The sequence below is a fragment of the Ziziphus jujuba genome, chromosome 9 (genome assembly GCF_031755915.1).
Source record: "Ziziphus jujuba cultivar Dongzao chromosome 9, ASM3175591v1".
Lineage (NCBI taxonomy): Eukaryota > Viridiplantae > Streptophyta > Magnoliopsida > Rosales > Rhamnaceae > Ziziphus > Ziziphus jujuba.
In genome coordinates this window covers 1,316,476-1,332,723 of record NC_083387.1, presented here as the reverse complement: position 1 = coordinate 1,332,723, position 16,248 = coordinate 1,316,476, and the positions used below count along the sequence as shown (strand labels likewise).

General features: G+C 35.5%; 2 protein-coding genes across 3 annotated transcripts; one reads left to right on the top strand and one right to left on the bottom strand.

Moving 5' to 3' along the window:
• The first annotated feature begins 1,590 nt into the window (after positions 1–1,590).
• Positions 1,591–4,169, top strand: LOC107426148 (uncharacterized). Of its 2 annotated transcripts, none has more exons than XM_016036254.4 (7): positions 1,591–1,843; positions 1,942–2,013; positions 2,607–2,674; positions 2,829–2,979; positions 3,563–3,643; positions 3,743–3,838; positions 3,985–4,169. In XM_016036254.4, exons 1-7 carry the CDS (start codon positions 1,709–1,711, stop codon positions 4,060–4,062), a joined length of 681 nt encoding a protein of 226 aa, XP_015891740.1. In that variant the 5' UTR covers positions 1,591–1,708; the 3' UTR covers positions 4,063–4,169. The 2 variants fall into 2 exon arrangements, with proteins under 2 accessions (XP_015891740.1, XP_015891739.1); XM_016036253.4 differs by having other exon boundaries at positions 1,592–1,843; positions 3,982–4,169.
• Positions 4,170–4,362: 193 nt separating this feature from the next.
• LOC107426147 (DNA mismatch repair protein MSH6) lies at positions 4,363–13,512 on the bottom strand. Its single transcript, XM_016036251.3, has 21 exons — positions 12,365–13,512; positions 11,711–11,807; positions 11,268–11,370; positions 11,130–11,183; positions 10,970–11,044; positions 10,695–10,763; positions 10,518–10,601; positions 10,144–10,338; positions 9,300–9,847; positions 9,088–9,217; positions 8,647–8,738; positions 8,358–8,536; positions 8,010–8,212; positions 7,802–7,903; positions 7,281–7,443; positions 6,644–6,933; positions 6,296–6,433; positions 5,933–6,012; positions 5,703–5,802; positions 5,267–5,396; positions 4,363–4,949 (listed from the first exon to the last, which is right to left on the bottom strand). The coding sequence occupies exons 1-21, from the start codon at positions 13,245–13,247 to the stop codon at positions 4,672–4,674; spliced, it is 3,993 nt and encodes a 1,330-aa protein (XP_015891737.3). The 5' UTR covers positions 13,248–13,512; the 3' UTR covers positions 4,363–4,671.
• Positions 13,513–16,248: the final 2,736 nt, after the last annotated feature.

Below are 16,248 nucleotides of genomic sequence, written 5' to 3'. Positions count from 1 at the left end.
TGAAATTTCAACAATTTATCATATAATAACCATTTTTTGAAAATAATAAATTATTATTTTTAAGGAAGAGGAAAGAAAAACATCATCGAGACAAGAAAAAAGGGACCCACTGAGTCACACATACTCGCGCTTTTCGTTAGGCGCGTTCATAGTTTTTTAATCTTGATGGAAGGGGCCCGCTTTTTTAAAAATTTGGATCATTTAAATGATTGTAGCCGTTTATTCGGCATCGGAAGGTCCAGATTCAAACTGAGAGAGAAAAAAAAAGTTTTGAATTGTATGCAGAGGTACCAAAAAGAAAAAAAGATTTATAGGTATAAGTTTGTATATGGGCAATGCAATCATTTTTCTAACTATTCCATAAAAATTAAGAAGACAGCATATGACAACATTACCCTTCTGTTTTTCTTAAATCACATGAGCACATAATTTCCAATTTCAAATGGGCACTGGGGGCTTAGGGCACTCAGCAGCTTTATCACTATGTGTTCTTTTTCTTAATTTTGCTTTTTATAGGTTCATGCATTTACTAAATCTCTTTAGTTATTGATAATTATATATGGAAAAGAAATATTGGGTATCTAAAACACAGATTTGGAAACTAAAAAAACCGTCTGGTTGTTGTTATATCATAACTTTTTGGTAGGAAAGCATTATTTGAAATGACAAAACATAATTTATACACCGTTTATGTGTACTCCAAGATTACATGAATAGGTACATTTCCAAAGAGTTATTTGTGACAAATAAAAAAAATAAAAAAATAAAAGAGAAAGGTGAAAAATAAGGAAGGGGGGCAATTTAATTATACGGAGGCAAAGTTTAAAAAGCATTTTTTAGGTAACATAAAATTGTCCAAAACAATTGGGATCCCAATCAATCGTGTAGGAGATCATTGTCAGCGTTTGAAATGCAACCTTAAATGGGAAAATACCCAGAATTAAAACTGGCAAAAATGGTTTTAAATGTTATTTCGAATACTTAATTACAAAATAAATTGAAAAAGACCACAACTTCAATCTCTTTCATTAATCAATCAACAAAACGAATAACTTATCTTCACAACTTAATTAACTGGATTATAAAAAGTGATTAGGGACTTAATAAGAACAAAAAACAAACTAAACTTTATCTTAATCACCACCTGAGTTTAATTAAAATCAGTATCTTTGGTGAAACAAATATGAAAACCGACCTTTTGGTGCCTTGTCATTTCTGGTACACCTACAATTTTAAGAATCCCAGAAACAGAGGAAAAATTTGTAACCTCAAATTGGGTTTACATAATTTTTTGGGGTTGTAAATTCAATTCAATAAAAATTGAAGCTGGTTTGACCCTGCGCCGCATACAGAAGTCAGGTTGTTCATATATATAATTTATATGGCGTACCAAAAAATTCATGTTTCGAGATTTCTCAAAACGCGTCGATTGAGTCCAAGTCGGTCCAAAATAATTGAGGCAAAATACAACTATACAGAGACGAGCAAAACACAAAGTGAATATTAATTTTAGTATTAAAAATACAAGGGTATTTTTGGAATTTTGATGTCCTCTTCCTGTTATTTAAAGTGTAGCCTCTAGAGAAGGACGGAGTGAGAAATTGAAACAGAGTTTTGTAAAAGAAAAATAAAAATAAAAACAGAGAGTTTTTTCTTTTTTTTTTTTTTTTTTTTTTGAAAAATAGAGAGAGAAGAAAGTTACGGAAAGATGGGTGATGTTATACTGTTCGTTCAGGATTTGAAATTAAATCCTGGAATCTCATACTGTAGAATTTGCCATGAAGGAGAGTTTGAAAATTCTAACAGCTTGGAAGCTCCCTGCTCATGCTCTGGAACTGTGAAGGTAAGAAAACCAAAGCTCCTCTCTGCGTTTTTAATGGGTTTTCATCCTTCTTTCGAAATACCCCATCAAACATTATTTTTTTTTTTTTCATATTTTAGTTTGCACACAGAGATTGCATACAGAGATGGTGCAACGAGAAGGGCAACACAACCTGTGAAATATGTCTCCAGGTATATGAACATATATGGAAAATTACAGAATTTGGTTTTCTGGTTTGGAGTTTAAAGTTTACTTCTTTCCTTTTTTTTTTTTTTTTCAAATATATTTTTTTTCTCTTTATTAATGGAAATTTTCTTTTTTATGTTGTTGTACTTTTTGGCTGCGAACGGATCAGTTGGGGGTTTACTGTCGTTTTTGAACTCAACTTGATCAAACTACGTTTTCCGTCGTTATTTGTTTTGTTCCGGGTTTTTGGTGCCTAAAAAAAGCTTGTCTTTTGCTTAAACATTTTCTTTATGGTTAAGTCTTTCTTATCTCTCTCTGTAAATAGTTTTTTTTGGTGTGTCGTGAATAATAAGACTGACTTTTCTAATGGGCTTTATCATGTTTCCTTACTGGTTCAAATCATTAAAATATAACGTGTAAAAAATTACCATAATAAAGAGACACATCTTTAGTTTTTTAGTTTTCTCTTTGGTCTATTTTACGTATTCCTTACTTGGTTCTTAAATTTCCAGATAGTTATGCACACTCAATCTCGGAATATTCAAAATTCAGAAAAATGGGTATTCACTAATAAAGAAGAACTTTCAATTTTGTGCAGAATTACGAGCCTGGATATACAGCTCTTCCAAAGAAATCTCAGCTAATTGATGCAGCAGTAACCATTAGGTAGATTCCCATTTTTCCCATTTCATCATAATAGGGTAATTTAATTTCAAATTGTTCCGTCTGGCCGCAATGCATAGCTTTGAATTTGAAAGGGACAAATTTGCAGACAGGCTTTTTTACAAAGAATCCTTTTTGGCATTTTGTTTGGTTACAGAGAAAGCTTGCAGATTCCAAGAAGAGAGCAAGAGCCGCTAAGTCCAAGATTAGCGTCCTTAGCTGAAGGGGTATCATTGGAAAACGATGACTCCGAGTGTAATTCCGCGGCAGATAGAAGCGCGTCTTGCTGTCGATCACTGGCCCTCGCTGTAAGTTATCTCTTTAATCAAAATAATTAAATTTAAACCACCAGTCAGTCTTTTGGGGAATGCTTAGTGCGTAATTCTAGTTTGGTATTTGCTATAAAACCAAGCATTTGATTGTTGTATCATTAGATTAGGGAATTTTTTTTTTTTTCTTTTGTTTTTTTCTGGTATATGAAATTATGGTTTACTTTATTGAGCATTCGCTTGCCATGTGGCTACCACGTAGATATGATTATAGGAGATACATTGACTTTTTGACTTTCAAATTTTTTTATTTTTTATTTTTTATTTTTTGGGCTCCTTTTCAAAACGTCTTTCAAAATGATTTGAATATAATAAAGAAACAAAAAGATTGGCGTTCATTTTTGTAATTCAATAGGATAGAAAAAATCAGTTCTTTTGACGATTGGGATCATCTGGGGCCAACCACGTGGGACCAGCCATGGTCAGAAGAATATCTTCTTAGGGCACCATAATCATAAATGATGAACCCCATATGCTGGTGCGGTTTTGAAGCCTTAAAAAAGAGAAAAGTCAATTATTGTTCATTAAATTGTAGCTAATTTTTGTTAAATTTGATTGGCAGATTACAGTGATTTTGCTGGTGAGGCATCTTTTCGCGGTGTTTAATGGTGGAGCAGAAGATTACCCTTTCACGCTTCTCACAGTGAGTACCCGATTCTACATATTTATACCCAAATTTAACATTTCAATTATGTAGAATGTCTGTTTTATGTTTGTTATTTAATATGGTACAACTTTGCAGATAATTATATTAAGGGCAAGCGGAATTATCCTACCAATGTATTTATTAATTCGAACAATCACAGCACTTCAAAACAGCATCCGGCGACATCACACGGTTAGCTTCTCTTTTTGTTTTTCTGGACCATTTTGCCTCTTTCATTCCCATTACTATTGTTACTTAAATGGAGTAAAACTTAATTGCATTAACGCAACCATTAAGATTCCTTGAAGCTAAGATCAAACTTTTGTGTGATGCAGCAGGATTCTGATGATGAGGACAGCTCAACCTTTGATGGAGACGAAGAGGGTGAGCGGCAGCGGCAGCAACATATAGTTTAAACACTGATTAATTTTGTCTACGAGAGCACTCTTTCAATGCTCTAATCTTTTGTCAATTTGATGATATAAATGAAAGGAACAAAAACAAATTGAGTTCTTTTTCAAAAGATTGAGGTTGAAGCAAATCTTTGTTTGCCTAATCTAAGACCCAGTGACCATCCATTTTCGCCACCCACTCAACCACCAACATAAATATTTTTTTTTTTTTTTTTTTTGGCAACAGCAACTATATGGTTAGCAAAATGAACGACCAAACTTTACCAATCTATTCGTTCACCAAAAGAAAAAAAAAAAAAAAGAAAAAAGAAAAAAAAAATCTTTACCAATCTGTTCTCTTTACAAACAAGTCAGTCGGAAGAAAGCCAAATTCTTTTACAAAATTCATGGGCATAAAGCCAACAACCTTCGGTCCGTTGGAAAGTTGAAACCCACTTAAATCGACAATACAATTGTTATATACATACAGTACTAGGCCTGAAGATGTCAATCAATTTTACAAAGCAAGCTTTTCTTGTTCTAGCTAAAAAGCGCAATCGAAATCTATTGGTTTAAAAAGTGTAAAAGCATGGATGGCAAAAATGTCAATGACATTGCATGAAAGGGGTAACATCACTGGTCCACACCAAAAGTTCTGACACTTCCACTTTGTTGCATCAGCATTCTTGCTCTATGTTGTAGTTCAGTTAGACAGCTAATGCTCTTGCTCTCTGGAGATTCATGATAGCTCAACTTTGCAGCAATCTTGTTCAAATTTTTAATGAATTCTACAACCTCGTCGTCTGAACATTGAATGTACAAATTTTTTTCTGCCCTTCTATGCTTACCATATGTAGCCTCAAATTCTCTCGACTTGACAGCAGCTTTACGAAGTACGGAGTCAGGAAGTCCTGAAATAGAATAGATATTTTATTAACAGAGAATAAATAAAATTCACTTGTTAACAAATTCTGTAATTTGAAAATATGGCATAAATTTATTGAAAATTCAAAGCTACAATTTGAGTCTGATGGCCATGCATATCAACAATACCGACAACTAAATACAAATCAAATGAGGTTGTATCCAATTTCGTATACTTGACTGCACCTATTTATTGTTCGAAAATAAGGAAAGTGTGGACAACCAAATGACTGCATATTGACAATTGAGGGTTCGGGTCTTTGTTGAAGCTTCTGAAAAAATTTAAAAGAGCAAACAAACTTACCAGCTAACCGTGCAACATTAACACCATAGCTTTTAGGGCAAGCACCAGGAGTCAGCCTATAAAGAAATGTTACTTCTTCTACCGCATCAATTCCATTTCCAACTTGGCATGCCATATGGCAGAGCGAAACCTATTATAGAAGAGGAAAATGAGACAATGTTGGCTAGTTTCTGACACTCCCGTATATCATGAGAAAGGAAAAAAGAAAAAGAAAAACAAGAGAACAAAAGAAAAAAAGCTACAACCGGAAGAATTTTATAACATCAACATGCATGACAACCACATAACCAATCACTATCATGCACCTAACAGCTCCCGTACTCAACCTTTCGTGCTCAAATTATTAGATAGCATTCTAGGAATGTCGATAGTAGTCATGTGAATAACTAAAATTTCAAAATAGTAAACTAGGTAGGCTTAAATAACTAAATCAAACCTTGGGATTTTTCCGATAGTCTACAGCTAACCGATGGTAGTGAGTAGAAAACATTCCTCGACACTGCACCTTGTGGACAAAGTGTTCAAGAACTGATTCCCTGCCCAGGAAAAAATGATGAAATGAGGAACACTAATCATAAACATGCAAAACAGGGAAGGGGGATCATAAACATGACTTCACTAGAAAGCCAAGTATGTGCACAAGATGCTGTATGACATGACACCTACGCAATGGCTTGTCCATCTGAAGTTGATGTCCCACGTCCAAGCTCATCCAATGCCACCAATGAATTATGTGTTGCTGATGCCTGCATAGAATATTGAGCTAAAATCTCAAAAAAATAAAAAAATAAAAAAAATGCTTAAATGGAAAACAAATTCATAAGTAATAACTAAGGTGCATGGCAATATGCTTCAATTTGAGGAGCCAATTAACCAGGACTCATACTCAAGAAAGCCAAAACATCTCATTAGATGAGAAATCGGCAAAAAACTTTCTGTCGAAAAAATTGATTTCTATGTTCTCCTTTTGCATAAATGTTTAGCATGTTAACATTCTGTCAAATCACTTTGAATTAGTATGAAACTCACCAGCATTGTGGCAGTCTCAGACAACTCTGTTAAAAATGTACTTTGGCCTGCCATAATATGATCTTTGGCACCCATCCGAACAAAAATTCTGTCAACAGGAGAGAGTTCAAAACTTTCTGCGGGCACATATGCTCCCAACTGTGGAATAACAAAAAGGCAAAAATGACTACACAAGATGAAAAGCTTTAAGCCATTATATGTATACTTATACGTATATAGGTATGTGGATAGGTATAATATTGCCTATAATCTATATAAAGCTGACAACCAATATATAACAGGAACACACCAATTGCATAAGATAGAAGAGAAAAAGAAATTCCAAGTTGGAATAAATAAAACTCTTACCTGGGCCAATATCACAGCCAAACAAACTTGGCGAAGAAGAGTTGACTTTCCACCCATGTTAGGACCAGTGAGAAGAATGAAGCTGGCATTGTCTGAACCTCCGATGGTAATGTCATTGGGTACGAATGAACCCTTGCCCAAAGAATCACTTCTTAGAACAGGATGTCCCAAACTTTTTGCAGAAATACATGGCACTTCATTTGTACATGATGGTTTCATCATTATTGGCCGACAAGTTGGTCCTCCATAAAAATCACTTGCAATTGCGAGACTGATCAAAACATCCAGCTCTACAACATGCAACATTCGAAGTTCAGCCATTTTCATTTTTAGTTGCAAATAATAATTTGTTTACGGTAAATAACAGGATATATAAAAACAAATAATAATTATCAAATAAAAATATCACTTAAAATTAACCAAAAACCAGACTTCTCCAAATTGCATATCTTAGTAGTGCCCCGTACCTTGTTACATATTTATTTTGTTGCTTAATTTCTGGGTCAAGTGAGTTAGTTTAAAGTGGTGGGATAAATTTAGCATTATCCCCATGATACGTGACATAAGAATTTCACTACAACTCAAATCTGGTATAAAGTATGATTCATATCTGTATTCAGAGGAAAAACATCACAACCTGCAATAGCGGACACCAGTTGTCTCCACTTGAGATGATGCTCACAGAAACGTCCAATTAACCTCTGCAGAATGCTTTTTAATGAGGACTCCTTTTCAGATTCAGCTTGTGAAAGCTTTTCTAGTGACTTCTTAATATTTGGTGTCCAGTACCTGAAGAATCCCTGCATGCGTAAGGGATGGATAATATCTCAGTGTGTGAATAAAAGATCTTCATAAATATATGCAACATGAATGAGCTAGTTTGCTTTTCACAGCAGTTCGAGGAAAACAGCAACATAAACAATTTAGGAAGTAGTTGATTTTGTTCAGATTGATGGATATTCACACAATTTTCAAAAACAAAAATGTGAACTGCCTACTTTGTTGAAGTGGGATTTACCGGATTTCCAGCAGGGGCACAAAACTCAGAATACTATTGCAGTAAAAAATTATGAGCTTACAAATAATTCCATAATTTTAACATTGGTCTGCCTAATCAGCCAGACATTGTAGACCATGAGAATGCAGCAATTTTCTGACCTTTTTGGATGACCGTAATTCATAGTCCCGAGGTATACTCCCACGTAAACTTTCTGGCACTTCCAATAGATAAGCTTCCTTTCCAACTGTAACAAAACTAATCTGTAATATAGATGTCAGAGGAGAAAGGTTGGTAACCTTTTGTTAACATATAAACTTAAAAAGTACATCACCAAGAAATCACACAGCAGTAGCAGAAAGTACTAACAGATGGGTCTCCCAGAAAATTTCGCTGTTCCTTGAGGTATTTCGTTAGACTAGACTCGATCTCCTTCACCTTCTTACAGGCAGAGTCATACTCCAAATCAACTCCTTCATGAGGTATGATACGGCCTGAATTATTGGCTTCCACCCAATCAAAGGCATCCTTGAAATGTGTTAGAACGGATTTGACATCAGGAAGTCCTTTACCTACAAATGTTTTTTAAGAGCAAAATGCCAAATAATATCATTAGTAAATGAGGTCAAACGGATTTATGAATGTAGTATAATATAACAAATAGAACTATATGCTCTCGTACATGATTTTGAAGTAATTAATCAAAGCCAAACATACCAGGTGTTAGCAAATGGTGAAGTTGTTTTGATTCAACATTTTCCAAAATCACACCAAGTGTAGAACATGCCTGAGTCATTAATTCACAACCACGAAGAACTGAAATAAATTCCTGAAGCTGTTTTTTTGCTGCATCCTCATATAGAACCACTTTATTAGCATTCCTACCATTAGCTTCACTGCATTTGGCCAAAAATAAGTCAAAACAAAAATCATCCATAGACTCATTATTCTCCATAGCACAAATATAAAATAACTCGTGTAATTATTTGTACAGTTTTCAGCTTACCTACTAGAGAAGACACGTGCAAGCAGCCGCTCTACATCCGGAAGCCTCGAAAGTGCTTTTCGAAATTCCAGTGCAAAAGGTAGATTAACACCCTAGAAAAGAAACCATGCATTGGTACATTTCTGTAATAAAAAACACCTATGCCAGGTTCAAGCCGTTGAGTGAACAAAGTCAAACGGAAACTAACTCCTAAGACCCCAATAAAAAGAAAATGATGATTTTTTTCTTTGTAAAAGGAAAACAAAAAAGATTTTCCTGACAAGGGTAGAAGATTTTGAGATGTTCTTTGAGTGACCAAGAACATAAAACCAAAATAATAAGGATGACTCTGCTCAAGTTCATGTGGTTTTAATTAAAATATATCCTTCCAAAAACCCTAATAACAATTTGTGAAGCCCAAAAAAAGAATAAAAGAAGCAAGTATAGCAAAATGAAGTTTACCCCAAGACTTCCCACAGCTTCTTGGCGTTCCTTTATTGACTCTACATGATATAGAGGTCTTGCAAGCCATGTTTTGAGCAACCTCTTTCCAAATGCAGTCACACAGTGGTTCAATTGTGCATAAAGTGTCCTTCAGAGAGCAACATATTATCTCAGAGTCCATGTGAAACCAAAATGGAAAAAAAGAACCTTCAAACAAATGACAAATTTACCCTAATGTGTCTCCATTTCTGCTGTTCTCAAAGATTTCAAGGTTCTCGATAGCAGCTGCATCAAGAACCAGGTATGGCTTTGATATAACATCACTAAAACCAGAACATGGGAGCAACTCAAATTTAGCAAATCTAAGCAATGTCTCATCAAGGAAAGCCTGTTTCAGATAGAAAAGAGTGCCACCAAGTGCTGAAAGTGCATTGCTTCCATCCTCGCCTGCTCTTACTAGCTCTGACAAAACATCTGGCAAGCAGCCTAAGTCTTCTTCTGCATTAGATGTAACAGGATGCAAGTTTTCTCTAGTTGAAGACATAGAATTTGATTTATCAATGGCATGGTGATAGATATTTTTGACTTCCTGAACACTTTTTTCAGCATTCCAGAATTCCAAGAGTGGAATTAATTCATTCACTAGTGGAGACCTTGTATGCCTCATCAGTACTTTCTCTGTTTCAGGACTAAGCAGTTTGGCAGGTTTTACAATTTCAACTGGCCTCAGCTCGGATAAGAGACAAGACAGGGCACTGCAGTCTGAATCATCCTCAAACTGATAAAAAGCAATAATCATGAAAATACATCAGCACTTAGTTATGTGATTCAATAGAGCAAACAGTTGACGTTCTGCTTACATGCGGACCAACATGAGATATCTTATTCATTTTACAAATCTATAATTAGAATTCAGAATGATAATTATCCATCCTCAAACAAATTTTTTTTTTTCGTTTTTTTGTGTCCAAAAACAGAAATGAAGAAAGCCATTTCAGCTGGCGAGATTCCAGACATGAAAACATGAATAAAGACAGCAGGTCACTCATACAAACTATCACAACAAACTCACACCTGTCCAAGAATGACCCTGCTGGTTGCAATATCAACCACACAAACCCCAAATATGCGCTTCGCAGTTTGAGTTGCCAAATTATGACAGCTTTCAGTCACTGCCATTAGGTAAGAAGCATCAGGATTTGCTGACAGCATCTCTCCATCAGTAAGCGTTCCTTTGGTAACCACTGCACATATTTCTCGTTTCACAACCTATAAACATGGGGAAAATGCCATAAACTTTCCAATTACAGCATAAAATTTTTCTAGATGAATATCCAAATACAAAGTATCCCTCCCAATACAGAATAAGAAAAGCCAAAAATCAAGATGAAGATTCAGGACACTATGCACCTTCTCAACAGCCAGTTTTTAGGGGGTAAAGGAAAGACCTTATCTTTAGAACCCTTCTCTTTCCGACGAAGTTCCAACTGTTCAGGTGTTTCTGTCTGCTCTACAACAAGTACTCGATAACCCTGCTCCGTCAAGAAAACCCAAATAAAATTCCTCCCCCATAATAGAAATAGACTTCTCAAAGATGTCTAAGTTCAAATGATAACAGAATCTACCTTTCTAGCCAGTTTCTCAACATTCATTGAGAAGTTCTTTTCTGGAAATCCACAATGAGGTTGTTCTCCCTAGGAATGTAAGTAATAAGCAATAAGTAATCCAATAAAAAGTCAAGACATTAATAGATCAAGAGTAAAATGCATTTCTCAGAGATTAAAACAACAATGATTCAGGTCTCTTATCCTTTCCTATTGTTGTCTCTGTCTGTCATGACCCACGTATCCAAGGAAACAAAACGCAGCACCAAGAAAAGTCAGTCAGATCAAGTACATACCTTCATATATTGCAAATCAAGTTCTTTTGCACCTATATGAGCATCCATTTCAAAGAGTTCATAAAATTTCCCCATCTGCTCAAACAAAGATGAGAAGTTTATTACTGGAATGCTTAAATTACACTAACAATTTGCACAACACAGAAAATCAAATGCAAACCTTGAAAAATAGAACCTTGTCCATGTGCTTCGACTTAAATTCCCACCATTGCCTCTGAATAATCACATGTCATTAGATTCATACATAGAAGATGGAAAAAGAAGCCAAAAATTTAAGCACATGGTTGAAAGCAATTACCTGGCCTCCTGACAAAGACTTTAAGAAATCGGGAGGTAAGTATAGGGTTCTTGGATCATAGTTTTCATCTCCAGGACGTCTTTTTTTTGCATCCCTACGCTGTCTGTTTCACGATAAACCAGCTGGGTATAAGATGAATTGAATGTGATATACTATGAAATAATGAAATGCAGATTTGAGCATCTAATGTCAACCAGCTTTGTCATCATATTCAGAGGCAAGCCTCTAGCATGGTTATGAACATTTTGGGTATATAGTTGCATGTGACCAGAAAATGAATAAGATGATTTATAATGCCATATTTTAAGAATTTCATCATAGTCTTCAATGAGCACAGTGATGATCCCTGACATCATTCCTTCCCAGTTCCCCTCACTACTGCCGAACAATGCAAAGCATATGACAGGAGACAGTAGTGGAACAAATACATAACAAGAACTTACTCCCCAAGGAAGTGCAACTTCTCCGCTTCACGCAGACTAAACCTTTCTGAGGCATCACCAGATAATACAATATTCATACCATTAGATGTCTTCTCACCTGCAGTGAATCATCCTAAAATTAAATACAATTCTAAGATGTGCATCCACAGCATTCTTAGGAACAAGAGTGAAAAAAAGTGAAAGTCAAGATATTCTGTAGGCAAATAACCACAATGTAAAACCAAAGGGAAAAAGAGAAGAAGGAAAAAAAAAAAAAAAAAAGAGACTTTTTACGAAGTTTAAAGTGGAATGAAAGCTTACTAAGTTGGTAAATGCATTCCCTTCTTGCTATATCTAAGGACCAATTTTAGCTATTAGCATTAGTTCTCGTTGCAAAATATGAGGGTATATACTAGTTCTGTCTTCAGCTTAGATTTTCCAAATTCACGGAAGATTGGCTTAGTTGGAACAAGTAGATCTACACAGAAAACCTCTTCCAAATGTATAATCTTTACAATAGCACACAACATGAAAAAGCCTCTTGTACATATATTTCTGACATTCAAATAAACAACAATACTAACAATACAAAAACATGATTACCAAAAAAAAAAAAAAAAAAAATTCTATTACTTATCTTCTTCTACTAAAAATAACTAAAATCAAATCACTTACTCTCGGCACTACTTTTAGGTTCAATAAAAGAAACCTTTGAAGCATCCTTGCTCACACCTTCACCACCACCCTTAAGCTTCTTAGCAGACCCAGCTTTTCCTTGTCCACTCATCTTCCGCTTCATTGACTCTCCCTTCCCACCCTGCTTTCCTTTCGACTTCATTGCTCGAACCTCCTCTTCATCATCATCATCATCATTGTCATCGTCCAAATCCATATCCTCCTCCTCGTCTTCACAATCATCAATCGTCTCCTTCTCCCCTTTCATGCCCCAATCTTCATCGCTGGAATCATCACCACCACTATCACCATTACTCTCGTCGTCTTCATCCTTGATATTGTCCACCTCATTCTCAGTCTCTGCCTTGTCAAAACCAAAAGAAGAACCCCTTCGCAATCGCTTAAATTTCTTCACGGATTCTGGGACCCATTCGATGTTTTCGTTTTCCAGATTCAACATTTCCTCTTCAGCATCATCGTACTGAACCAAATGTTTACCAGCATCCTTGTCGAAGGATTTCACAAAGCCTTGGTACCAGCTCTTATCCAACGGCCAATACACCTTTATCCTCTTCCCTACGACCTCTCCACCGTAGGATTTAACAGAAGCTGGAGTCGGAGACGGAGTAGAAGCGCCGATGACTAGGAGGGGCTTCTTAAGCTTGGACTGTACAGGGGAGGGGGTGCTAGGGCTTGGACTATTAGGGTTTGGGGTAGGGCTAGGGCTAGGATTTCGGTTGGGGCTGTGTTTGTTAAGGTTGGGTGATTTAGTAGGGTTGTTTTGGTTGGAGGGAATATGAGATTTGGAGAAGAAGGAAGTTATTTGACGCTGCTGGTTGACGAGCGGAGATCGGCCGTTGCTCTGACGACGTGTCGGTGCCATTTCCAAGTTTGCAAATTGTTACAAATTGCAGAGAGACTGAGACTCAAGACTGAGAAAATGGAGGGTTTTAGTTTTTTATATGTCGTAGGAAAATGAGGATGAGGGAGGGTATTGAATGATTATTTTTATTATGAGGAGTATGGAGGACGACCTGGAATTAGAGTAGACTAGACACGATAAAGTTAATGTTTGAGAGAGGGCGGGAAATTGCCCGTAATTCCCGGCAAATTGTTTCGCTCTGGTTTTCTTTGGCGGGAACCTTTCGTTTTTGGAATTTCCGAAGGTTAAAAAGAATGCCTTCCCTCTCTATTTATTTATCTCTCTCTAGTATATAAATATATATATATATACATATATATGATATTTTTATCTGATTTTATTTTTAGTTTTATTTTTATTATACTCATAATTGTGTAAATCCTCTCCTTTTTTTCGTTCAATGTTGAAATAGCGTTGTACAGCATGAATAGCAGCATGATGAAGCAGCAAGATGAACATTGAACGTTTGAGCAACTTCCACTTTCGCAACTTGCAACTCCACCTTTGGAGCAAAACATGTTATGTTCCTCTTTTTAACACATTTATTTCAAAACTATGCAAGATTCTTTGGTTACCAAATACAGTTTCCTGCGTCACATGTCGGATCCAAAATCATGATATTGACAAATATAAACAATCAAGCAGCAGACTAATTTACAATTATTTTTTCCTAAAATTATTTATATTTTATTACATCTAAATGATTACTTTGTACAAATATGGTTTCAACCTTTAAAATTCCCACCCCCCCGGCCCCCAAAAGATAAAAAAGAGTCCTTAAAATTTTTTTACTTAAAAAAAAATTTCTTAGAAATTTTTTTGGCGTGTATAAAGTATCTTCAGCGTGTGACGAATTAAATGGGCTACGCTTGTGTTTGTCCAGCCTAGGTCTTGCCAGACATGAAACGATGTCGTTTTATTGAAACTATTACTAAAAGCTCAGTTCTCCTTCTACAGTTGTGGGAAGGCAAAACATAACAACAATCGCCTGCTGCTAAGCTGCGACTTGTGCAAAGACGACGTAAAGCTTAATCGGTCAGTTTTCCTACTCTTATTTTTAACCTTGTTGTTTGGTTTCCGAGAGAATGGAAAAAGGTAAAAAAATTTTGTTTGGATTTGGGTTCTGAAAGATGAACTGTCTAGAGCAACTAACCAAAACAGCTAACAAAACCTTGTTTCGAAGTTTTTGTTACCTTTTCTTCTCCTAATTTTATTCAAAGCAATTCAATAAATTAGGCACTCTTTTCGGTTATTTACTTTTTATGCAGCGAATTGGTAAGTAAATTTCGACTTTCTGGAGAAGGGAAAGAATTCTAATGTAATTTTATTTATTTTTCATTTATTATTTTTTTTTTTTCTTCTGTTCTTCTGTCGTTGAGAAATTAGTTTTGAGTGGTGTAGACTTAAGGGAAGAAAAAATGTACTAGGAAGACGAGTTATTCTAGGAACTTATGAAACTTTTAAAGTCATGTGGTTAAGCAATTTGGCAATTGAAAGGTTTGGGAAGTTCAGGGATGGTAATGGAAATGTTTGTGCGCTATAATCTTATGCTTGGTTTCTTAAACATAGAACCAAATGCTCTGTAATTACTGGCTGGGTTTTTCAACTTAAACAAGAAAAAAAGAGTAATCACTGACCGAAATCTTGTACTGTTAAAAGTGTGAGTTGGTACGCGTATTATATATAGCATCTAGCACTTGAACCCGAATTCAATTAAAGCCGATTCATTTTTGGTGAGCAACACCTGAAGATAACTAATATCTTGCTGGAGATATTTATCATTTGTTGTGTGGGAATCCACAATATAATAGTTGGTTAATTTTAAAGACTGCAGTTTGAGGAAAGATGAAAGTGAAACCTTTGACATATTATTGCTCTTTTGTCTCTCGTCTCAATTGGGTGTTTTCATTTTTAGTCCTTTTAACTAATTGTGGTCAGTTCACCACAACAAAAGCAGAAGGGATCATCTCAACTTTTTATAACTAGTCTTTAAATTGTGTTGACTCTAAATTTCCCTTTACTTCTCTCCTTTTCAATGTTTATGATAAATGGGATCCAATGATAATCTATAGAAGGCAGCATGATTAGAATATTCATATCGATCTTTGGGAAGAATTTATTTTCTGGTTACTGCCAAAGGTGAAGGCATAATTTGTTATTGAGGTCATACTTTGATAGGTGAAATATGATCAGAATAATTACTGGACCCCAGATTTTGTTAAGAACCCAATGCTACCTTGTTTCTCAATATGTAACTGGGCTTTTCGAAACTGTCCTGTCCTGTTTTATTAGCTTAATGTTTCATTCTCTGATTCTCATCAATGATGTCTATAAATCTGTTTACAATCCCCAACATAGATTTTGAATAAATATGATGGGGAATGAGAAATGAATAGGCTATAGGCTTGGTGCATATTTATCATTACTAATTGTTGGATTGTTTATGGTGCAGCAAGATGGAGGTCCGACCCCAAGATGCAATTCTTCCAAAGCCTCAGGTTAAAGCTACATTTTGCCTCGGGTCAGAAACATATTCCCTTGAAGCAAAAAAGGGAGCCCTTTCTGAACAGTTGATTTATGTAAAAGAGGAAAGCATGGGCATATTGAAAGATTTCATCACCAGACATAATGCTCTTAATGATGTTCCTGATGAACCAGTTGAAAGTTCTTCAGAAGAAGAGGATGAAAAGCCTCAAGTGAAATCGAAAAAGACAAAAAGGACTTGATTCCTTCTATTTGGAGCTCTTCTAGTGTCTGAACAACATGTTGATTTTGTTAGCATGAATACTACAAAATACTACAAAATTTTAGAAGCTTGACTTGTTAAGCTTTTTATTCAGCATTGTTGATAACTACTTTCCCACAATGGGACATTTATTTTCTCTTTGATAATCCTGACGAACAGATGATTTATTTTTGGAGTGTTTTGAAAGTTTATCCCACCTCGTTTTCAAAATTAATA

What these genes read in the sequence shown, in the direction of transcription:
- LOC107426148 (XM_016036253.4), top strand. Translation starts at nt 1,709, where the DNA reads ATGGGTGATGTTATACTGTTCGTTCAGGATTTGAAATTAAATCCTGGA. An exon ending in CATGCTCTGGAACTGTGAAG is followed by an intron (nt 1,844 to 1,941) that starts GTAAGAAAACCA and finishes TTCATATTTTAG; the next exon opens with TTTGCACACAGAGATTGCAT. An exon ending in GCATCCGGCGACATCACACG is followed by an intron (nt 3,839 to 3,981) that starts GTTAGCTTCTCT and finishes TGTGTGATGCAG; the next exon opens with CAGGATTCTGATGATGAGGA.
- LOC107426147 (XM_016036251.3), bottom strand. Translation starts at nt 13,247, where the DNA reads ATGGCACCGACACGTCGTCAGAGCAACGGCCGATCTCCGCTCGTCAAC. An exon ending in TTGATTTGCAATATATGAAG is followed by an intron (nt 10,764 to 10,969) that starts GTATGTACTTGA and finishes TTACATTCCTAG; the next exon opens with GGAGAACAACCTCATTGTGG. An exon ending in ATTTTCTGGGAGACCCATCT is followed by an intron (nt 7,904 to 8,009) that starts GTTAGTACTTTC and finishes TCTATATTACAG; the next exon opens with ATTAGTTTTGTTACAGTTGG.